Source organism: Lactuca serriola, chromosome 6 (genome assembly GCF_051521515.1).
Source record: "Lactuca serriola cultivar US96UC23 chromosome 6, Lser_US96UC23_V15, whole genome shotgun sequence".
Taxonomy (NCBI): domain Eukaryota; kingdom Viridiplantae; phylum Streptophyta; class Magnoliopsida; order Asterales; family Asteraceae; genus Lactuca; species Lactuca serriola.
Genome location: NC_136413.1, coordinates 126,378,357 through 126,387,868, shown reverse-complemented (window position 1 = coordinate 126,387,868; position 9,512 = coordinate 126,378,357). Strand labels below are relative to the sequence as shown.

At 33.7% G+C, this 9,512-nt stretch overlaps 1 protein-coding gene across 1 annotated transcript; it reads left to right on the top strand.

Annotated features, from left to right (window-relative positions):
* The first annotated feature begins 2,689 nt into the window (after positions 1–2,689).
* On the top strand, positions 2,690–8,674 carry LOC145056773 (protein ENHANCED DISEASE RESISTANCE 2-like). Its single transcript, XM_079004495.1, has 23 exons — positions 2,690–2,864; positions 2,990–3,358; positions 3,460–3,534; positions 3,662–3,715; positions 3,797–3,862; positions 3,947–4,050; positions 4,154–4,221; positions 4,308–4,421; positions 4,514–4,554; positions 4,638–4,738; positions 4,870–4,965; positions 5,053–5,117; positions 5,237–5,308; positions 5,754–5,909; positions 5,991–6,202; positions 6,562–6,577; positions 6,694–6,848; positions 6,913–7,014; positions 7,092–7,136; positions 7,211–7,351; positions 7,845–7,940; positions 8,034–8,135; positions 8,208–8,674. Exons 2-23 carry the CDS (start codon positions 3,215–3,217, stop codon positions 8,319–8,321), a joined length of 2,139 nt encoding a protein of 712 aa, XP_078860621.1. The 5' UTR covers positions 2,690–2,864; positions 2,990–3,214; the 3' UTR covers positions 8,322–8,674.
* Positions 8,675–9,512: the final 838 nt, after the last annotated feature.

Here is a 9,512-nt window from a genome sequence, read left to right as displayed (position 1 = left end):
CCGACAGAAGCGCCTCATATAGAATGTCACAACTATGGTAGGTGCGCCTAAGTGATAGAACTAGCAGCTGTGTTGACAGTTGTGTCATTGACAACAATGGACTTCATACCTATTCCTTAGGAAGATCCTTAGGAATGATTGAACGAGAAATAGCTGATTCTTAGGGTAGATCCTTAAGATTAAAGAAAATAATGGGGATGGGTAATTGGGTTAATTGTTTGATGATTAAACATAATAATTATATTATTGTGGGTTGAAAACCCTATGTACTCACCAGGTTTCCCAACCTGACCCACTCAGTTTATTTGTATCACAAGTGTTGATACGAAGCTACTTTACACTGAGAGATTTAAAACAGATGTAGATCACTAGTATAAATAAATGTAAGTTATGTTTATGCTTATGTTTCTGTATTGACGATGACATCCCAAATGTTTTAAATGAATAAAAAAAATACTTTTCTTCATAAATGCTTTGATAATGTATTTATCATGTTTTAATGGGAACAAATTCCGCAACATTTTTATTAAAAGAAGTACAAAATCGGTCTTTTCTGGCCGTGAAAATGGGGATGTCATTGGACGTCCTAATCCAAACATTCATCGAACCCATGACTAAAGCATAACAACTTAACCCAAAAGAGAGATCTAAGCATCTAGTCATCAAGATAAGAACTTGATACCTCAAACTCCTTGCAAAATGGGTAGATATTCTGGATCCAAGACTTCCTTCTCCAAGCTTAAAACTTCAAGATCTTCTAACTCCTTCATAATGCACAAAATGACCACCAAACTTCATCCAAGGCTCAAATGTTTGACAATGGAGGCTACAACTCGATATAGGGTTTTGACAACAATGGAGGCTGCTAAGGAGGCCAGCCAAAGGAGCTTAAGGCCTTTAAATAGGGTGCACCACCCTAAAAATTAGGGTTTCCTTCCCAGCCACCAACTCGCCGAGTTGAGGCACTTCAACTCGTCGTGTTGGCTCATTTAATCCCGCGAATCTTCAATCATAAACTCACCGAGTTGGACCCTCCAACTCACCGAGTTCAACTCAAATAAAAGCTTATTCTCGACAATTTCTCTTTAAGATTTTAGGTATTACAAAGATCTATCATTCTTATCTTCTGAGGTAACTCATACTCTCATGCATGACTTAAATGACCATAAAAAGCACAAAAACAAGCCCTAACTAGATCTAACAAAATGAACCATCAAGTTGAGGGATTTATACCTCAAATAGCTTTCCAAGTTGATGATGATTCTGGATCCACAAGCTCTAACCACACTAATGCAACTTCCAAGAGTTCCTCTTCCTTTAAAATCACCAAAAACACCCTCAAAGTTCACTTTTAAGCTCAAAACACTTAAAGGGAAATTAGGTTCACTCTTAGGGTTTAGAGAGGTGGACGCTGGTCATAAGAGAGTCTAGGAGCAACTTAAGGTGTTTAAATAGGGCACAAACCCTAAAAATTAGGGTTTGCCCCTGTTGGCCGTACGCCCCGCGTATGTGGGTGCCTCTGCGATCCGATTATCGAGCCAATACACCCAACGTACTCGGCTAGGGACCAAAATGACAAAGTTTTTAAGCTAAGGGTAATAATGGAAAAAACCTGAAAATGCAATTGTTACACAAAAATTGGAAAACACACAATGGTCTCACTTCGTGAATAATTACTAAAACTTTAAGATATATATGTAGTAATAATCACATTTGCGTGTTGGATAATAAATCATTAAGTACTCGCTTCAGTAAGGGGCCAATCGGGGAGTACTCAGATTTTGTAACTCGCCTCAGTAAGGGGTCGAGTAAGGAGTACTCGGCCGAGTAATCTGCTAACTCGGTGAGTTTTACAACACTGCATGAATGGCCAGAGAACCCACTTTCTTAGTATGTATTGCCTTTTAGATCTGGGTACTGATTCAATGTTCTTGGATGTGAGGGAGAAAGACAAAGGTGGATGTACCTGTTTACGGAGAGAGAGAGAGAGAGAGAGAGAGAGAGAGAGAGAGAGATGTCCCATATTTATTATTAATAAAACTTTAAATTAAATAGAAAAAATATAAAAAAATGTATCAATAAGACATTTTAGTCTTTTTAGTTTTGCAAGGGACCAAAACCACAAACAAACTTGCTTATTACGACCACAAATTCAAAAGTTTAGTGGTTTGAACATTTTTCCTGAAAAAATGCATACCACATGGATCATTTTTGCAGTTTTGTCTTAATTTTTTTTTCATCAAGCGTGTTTTAGAACAGTGAACAAATGTATCCACTATGATACTCCTGAATCAAAACTATAAAATATTTTGTAGCACTAGTCCATTATTTAACAAAGTCTACCATAATTACATCAAATACACATATAAAAATATAAATCCTAAACATTCATAATAGTTTTGTTTAGATCTATGAGATTCAAGTTTAAATTTTTTTTAAAAAAGCTCATCATCAGATATAAACTCATAAAACTAAAGATTGAGATTGAATCTATTTTGAGCATAAATTGAAAATCCAAATAACAACAATGAAACCACACATTAAATATCCAAAGTACTATGGTTGACATTATTAATAATGGTTGGAAGTTGGAATTTGGTGAATGAACAAAAATGACAAAACTATAAAATTTTGTTGTTAAAAATAAAAAGAAAATTGAAAAAGACTTGACGTTTCCAGTTGGCCTACTTTCTCCCACCCCAATTCCACCCCAAATCTTTCAAATTTTAGTAATAAAAAAATCCAATTTAGTCAGAATTCTCCTGCCGTTGATGATCCCACTGTCTTTCTGACTCTCTCTCCACAATACAACCGGCACAATACTACTTGCAGTTGCCGGCCAACACCCTCAATCCCCAAAGATCGTATGTTCATCTTCTTTCTTGATTTCTCAAACATAATTGTATAACACACTTTGTTGTTGTTGTTGTTGTTGTTGTGTCACCGACTGTAACGAGTGTAGAATCTCGGTTTAATTTCAATTTCACAGGTTGGTTTCTCGAATTGTAGTCTCATGCTCAAGTTCTTCAGGCGAATCGGTGAAGTCTAGATTCGCCAGATCGCACTCGCGGATTGAATTTCTTCAAGTTAATTGTGGGGTTTAGGTTTGTGGGTTTTGATTGATTTTCAATTTTGGGGGGGTTTTAGTTTTAGTTTTAGGGTAATGAGTTGTTGATTCTCCTCGATTACTTGAGGATCGGGTGAAGATATTGCGATGTCGAATCCGAAAGTAGTCTATGATGGGTGGATGGTGCGATATGGGAGGAGGAAAATTGGGAGATCTTTCATTCATATGAGATATTTCGTTCTTGAATCAAGGTTGCTTGCTTATTACAAGAGGAAGCCTCAGGACAATGTGGTAATTATCTTAACCTGTGATTGCTATTGACATTTGACATTTGACATTTGACATTTCTTCTAGTATATATTAATTGACGCATTCTTTCTTTTCTCAATTAGGTTCCAATCAAAACTATGGTTATCGATGGCAACTGTAGAGTGGAGGATCGAGGCTTAAGAACACAACATGGCCATGTGAGCATCTTTCAGTTTCTAATCAATTTTTTGTTACTTTCTCTTAATCATATAATCTGGATTCTGAAAGTATATGATCTATCAACCCTTAACACAATGTTGATGTTGCTTCACTTATTTGAAACAGATGGTATATGTTCTGTTAATCTACAGTAAGAAGGACAAACACAATCGAATTACGGTATATTATCTTTTTCTTTTTCTTTTTTGTCAAATGATGTTCAAAAAGCACTTAAGAAAGTACAAATTGTTCTTGTTTTAGATGGCAGCTTTCAACATCCAGGAAGCACTTATTTGGAAAGAAAAAATCGAGTCTGTTATTGATCAGGTATCTATATATCTTTCTTCCATTTTCTTTTTGTAGATATTTGTAAGTTTTTGTGAAAGCTAATGATTTGTTAATCTTTTACAGCATCAGGAGTCACTGGTTGCTAATGGAAATAAATATCATTCTTTTGAATATAAATCTGGAATGGATAGTGGAAGAAATGCTTCCTCATCAGATCAAGAAAGCCAGTATATCCCTTTTGTTTTTCAGATAAACAATATTTCAAAAAAATAATTGAAAAAATAGATACTATTACTAATCCTATCTTTATAAACATTTCTTGATTTGTAGATATAGTGCAGCTGAAGATGAAGAAGATTCACGCCCAAGTTTGATGCGAAGAACAACAATTGGAAATGGTAATTCTTCTTTTTCCCTTTTTCTCTTTTCTCTTAATTATCTTTTTTCCTTTTTTCCAATTTCATTAATCAATTTATTATAACAGGTCCTCCTGAATCAATATTGGATTGGACTCAAGAAACTTCAACATTATCAAGCCAGAATAATCACAATCAGGCATTCTCTAGAAAACACTGGCGTCTCCTTCAATGCCAAAATGGTATCTTTTAATTTTTAATCTTCTAATTCAATTGGATTAATGATTATTACTTATTTATAATTTATAATTCTATCATGTAAAATTCCACGCAGGACTTCGTATCTTTGAAGAGCTACTTGAAGTTGATTTCCTTGTATGACCTGAACTATTTTCTTATATTTTACATAATCATTAACATAAATATTTATTTAAATGTTTTTTTATTTGGAAATGAAGCCAAAAAGCTGTAGTAGAGCTATGAAGGCTGTAGGTGTTGTAGAAGCCAGTTGTGAAGAAATATTTGAGCTTGTAATGAGCATGGATGGGACCCGCTCTGAGTAAATATTTTATATTCATATTTCTAAATACTTTTTTCTCTTTTCTTATAATCAAATTGCTAAAATTCATATGCAATACAATTTTATTTCTCTTAGACATTTCATCGAACACCTTGTGGGCATATCTACAGGTGGGATTGTAGTTTCCAAGATGGAAGCTTGGTTGAAGAGGTGGATGGACATACAGCAATTCTATATCACAGACTTCAGCTTGATTGGTTTCCAACGTAATAAATCAAATTATATTCTTTAATTATTTTGTTTCTTCTATATTTTATTAATATGTAAAATTGTAAACCTCAAAATGTTTTTAGATTTGTGTGGCCACGTGACCTTTGTTATGTTCGATATTGGCGCCGAAATGATGATGGAAGTTATGGTGAGTTTATGCATTTTAAATTTTTTATATTATACTCTTTTAGTTTTAACATTTTCATTTATTATATTACATTTTTGAGGTTTATAATATTATTATTATTTTTTTTTGTTGTTTTGCAGTTGTACTATTTTGCTCAAGGGAGCATGAGAACTGTGGGCCCCAACCAGGATATGTACGCGCCCATATTGAGAGTAAGTAATAATAAGTTACTTTAGACTGGACAAACTTTCTAGGGCTATTTTCTATAATGAGGAGGGCATTTATGTCTTTTCTTGGACAAAATAAACTTCAACTTTTGTCTTATTGACATTAAGGATAATGCAGTACAACCTGTTATGTTCTGTCCCATCCGAGGTTTTAAGTTTTTTTAGATTGGGCAAGCTTTTTATGGCTATTTTCTATCATGAGGAGGGCATTTACGTCTTTTTGCACATACGAGAGATTAAAAGCAAGTCTTCCGTCTTTTTCGGATGGGACAAAAAGTTTTCAGTTTTTGTCTTATTGATATTAAGGGAAATGCAGTACAACCTGTTCTGTCCTATCCTGTGTAACAAACAGGGCCTTAAGGTTTTTAGATCCATGTGATACTTACATTATTATTATTATTATTCTTTTAATTTTATAATATTGATTTAGGTGGTGGGTTTAATATTTCCCCTCTGAAGAGTCGAAATGGAAGGCCAAGATCACAAGTTCAACATCTTATGCAAATTGATCTAAAGGGATGGGGAGTTGGTTATGTTTCATCTTTTCAACAACATTGTTTGCTACAAATGTTAAATAGTGTTGCTGGTGAGTTTTTATTTATTTATTTATACTCTTTGCATTTGTTAAAAATAATTTTTTTAATATGATTTGATATTTTGGTAATAGGATTGAGGGAATATTTTGCTCAATCTGATGAAAGAACTGCTCCAAGAATTCCTGTTATGGTTAATATGGCATCATGTTCTGCTCCTTCAAAAAAGTCAAACAAGATTCAGTTGACTTCTGTTCATAATCGAAGTCAATCTCTTGATAATGCTGCAAAAATGATGGATGAGTATTCAGACGAGGATGAAGATCTCCCAATCCCTGATGAAGAGGTAATTCTTTTTTTTTTCTTTTCTTATTAAGACATTGTACTTCCAATTTAGGATGAATTCGTAACAAAATTTTGAAATCTGGGCCAAAAGTGTAAATTTTGGACCAAGTTTGTAATAAAATTTAATATCTGGGCTAAAAGTGTAATTTTTTAAAGTGAGACGACCTGTTGAACGGGTGAAAGGGTCAAAATGAGTAGAATTGCCGGGTTTTGAGACTTAATTGAATAAAAAAAACATATAAGGACTAAATCGATTATAAGGCCAAAATATAAGGACTTTGAAAAATTCTAACAGTGAGAATTGTTTTTGTTTATATATATTATATTATATTTTCTGATTTTGTTTTTCAATGTTTTCAGGAGACGAAACGGACTGGTGGGTTGTTTTTGTCTGTGTTTAAATAAATAGGACGAAAATACAATTTTTTTGTCTGTCTGTCTGTGCAAAAGACGTAAATGCCCTTGTACTGATGATGTAATTTACCATTATAGCCTTTGAAGAAGAACCCGTTGTTCAAATCGACTTTTCTTGCTTTTCGGGTAATCTTCGAAGAGATGATAACGAAAATGGGCGTGACTGCTGGAGAATATCAGATGGAAGCAACTTTAGAGTCCGTAGCAAACGTTTTTGCTATGATAAATCCAAGGTTTTTTTTTAATCATTTAAATATTTTATTTTCCAAAATAATAAAATAATATTTGTAATTGAAGATGCCCGGAGGCAAACCGCTTATGGATCTTGTGGCTGTTGATTGGTTTAAAGACACGAAACGAATGGATCATGTTGCTAGAAGGCCTGGTTGTGCTGCACAAGTATGTTTAATCTTAATCTTTTATCTTTAATCTTTATATATTATAGACTACAATTTTGTAATTGTTTATTTATTTAGATTGCGTCTCAAAAAGGACATTTCTCCATGGTGTTCAATTTACAAGTAAGTGGTTTTGAAATGTGGATATTTTAAATCTCGGAAACATAATGGGATTATTTTTATTTTAACTTTTGAAGGTGCCTGGTTCAACAAACTATAGTATGGTTTTTTATTTTGTGAGCAAGGAATTAACAATGGGATCTTTGTTGCAACGGTTTGTTGATGGTGATGATGAGTTTCGTAATAGTAGGATGAAACTCATTCCATCGGTTCCCAAGGTATTTATTAGTATTATTTTATCCATAATCCTCTTCTTCCTTAATACTGCATTTGACATGCATCGGACTGGGACTCTGAGACTGATATCAACGAGACAAAATTTACAATCTTTTGTCCCACCTAAAAAAATTGGAGAACATGGACATGCTCTCGATCTCTCATCTGTGCAAAAAGACGTAAATGCCCTCATCATCCTAATAATCGGAAATAGCCGTAGAACAATTATCTAGTCCCGTGTAATAAACATAGCCTTCGGCTATGTTTGTTACATGGGTCAAAACAAGCTTTCTAGGGCTAGTTTTGACGATGAGGATGAGAAGGGTATTTACGTCTTTTTGCACAGAGGAGAAATTGAGAGCGCGCCCATGTTCTCCACTTTTTTTGGGTGGGACAAAAGGTTGTAATTTTTGTCTCGATGACATCAGTCTGAGTGTCAGTCCAATGCATGTCAAATGCAGTAGAACTTGTAGTTATACATAAATGAAAATGCAGGGGTCGTGGATAGTGCGGCAGAGTGTTGGAAGCACCCCGTGTCTTTTAGGAAAAGCGGTTGACTGCAACTACATCCGTGGGGCCAATTACTTAGAAGTAAGTAATCTCCACTCTCTATCTCAATAATGAAATAAAAGGTGTGTTTGGTTGATGGGTTATGATGTTGACTTTTTTATTTTGACTTTGCAGGTTGATGTTGACATTGGTTCCTCTACTGTGGCTAATGGTGTATTGGGTCTTGTAGTCGGTGTTATCACTAGCCTTGTTGTTGACATGGCTTTCCTTGTACAGGTATAACTTTTTCAACTCCTTTGTGGAAAAGACGTAAATACCCTCATCATCATGTTTCTTTTGTTTTTTCAGGCAAACACAACAGATGAGTTGCCAGAGCGGCTTATAGGTGCTGTTAGGGTTTCTCATCTAGAGCTATCGTCTGCTATTGTTCCAAAATTAGAACCAGATCCAAAACCATCTTAAAATCAAAGTACAAAAATATGATAAAATCTAGCAACAATTTACAAAGGGAGACAAAATTACAAAACAAAAAAGAAAGAAAAAAAAACTAGTTACTTTGAAGTTAAGAATGTCAAAAAGCTGGATTATGACGAAAATCGATTTTCAATACTTTGAAGAGAAACTTGTTTGTGGTGGGAATTTTCGAATATGATTCAAAAGGGGAAAAACATGGAACACCCCCGAAAATCTTTTTAGGTTTTGATACATTTTCTTCTTTATAAGAAAAAGAATAAGGGAACATGAAATTTGTATTAATTTATACGTACATAGTTGTGGAAGGGTTGGAAAATTAGTAGATAAAAATCTTTTGTTCATGTTTTGGGTATACTTTTTTGTTTTGTACTATTACATGATTACTTGATATTCAACATTTAATGTGAAGGAACATCGTGTATATAGAATGCCAAGTTGCGTTCTTATTTGTATATTCCACTATGCCAAATATACTTGGTATGCTTTTTGAGACAGGGTGGTGGGTAAATGCTTTTACCACTAGGTTAAGGCATTAATTAATTTAATGGAAAGTAAAATATGAATATTAAATTATTAATGAAATATGGAATCGAGTCAATTGACAAGTTAAGCATGTGGAGCATATCAGAATTATCACAAGACTGATAAGGAAACAAAGGAAGATGGTATGTTTTGCTACAATAAACTCACTAGTCACTATTATAAGAATAAAGTAATAAGAAATTAAATATCTTCTTACCTTTTTTTTCTCTGTATTTTCCTACTTATTTATTTATTTATTTATTTTTATCTATGTCAAGTGATAAAATTAGTAAAATTTTAGTGCACATATTAACAACAATGAAGGATAGGGACCAAGATTGTAACAATAGTTTGGATCGGGGACCAAAAGGGCAACAAATGAATCTTGTGAACAAAAAATATTACATTTTTCAAACCTCTAGGACCAAACATGTAATCTACCTTTTTGTTTTTGGTTTTTTTTTCCTGCTTTAGTCGTCAACTCTAGAGGGGAGGTCTGACTTTCTACATTCATCACTTATTCACCTCCATCTTTTCTATTTAATCATGGCACTAAAAACATGCAAACAACTATATATATTTTTTTATCTGAAATTAATTTACTTAATTTTTATATATCGTGTTTTAGATGCACATGGGTGTGGAAATTACCAACCG

Excerpts from the sequence above, each read along its gene's own strand:
- LOC145056773 (XM_079004495.1), top strand. The coding sequence starts at position 3,215 with ATGTCGAATCCGAAAGTAGTCTATGATGGGTGGATGGTGCGATATGGG. Across the intron at positions 4,555-4,637 it reads TACTTGAAGTTGATTTCCTT|CCAAAAAGCTGTAGTAGAGC; the intron begins GTATGACCTGAA and ends TTGGAAATGAAG. Across the intron at positions 4,966-5,052 it reads CAGCTTGATTGGTTTCCAAC|ATTTGTGTGGCCACGTGACC; the intron begins GTAATAAATCAA and ends AAATGTTTTTAG.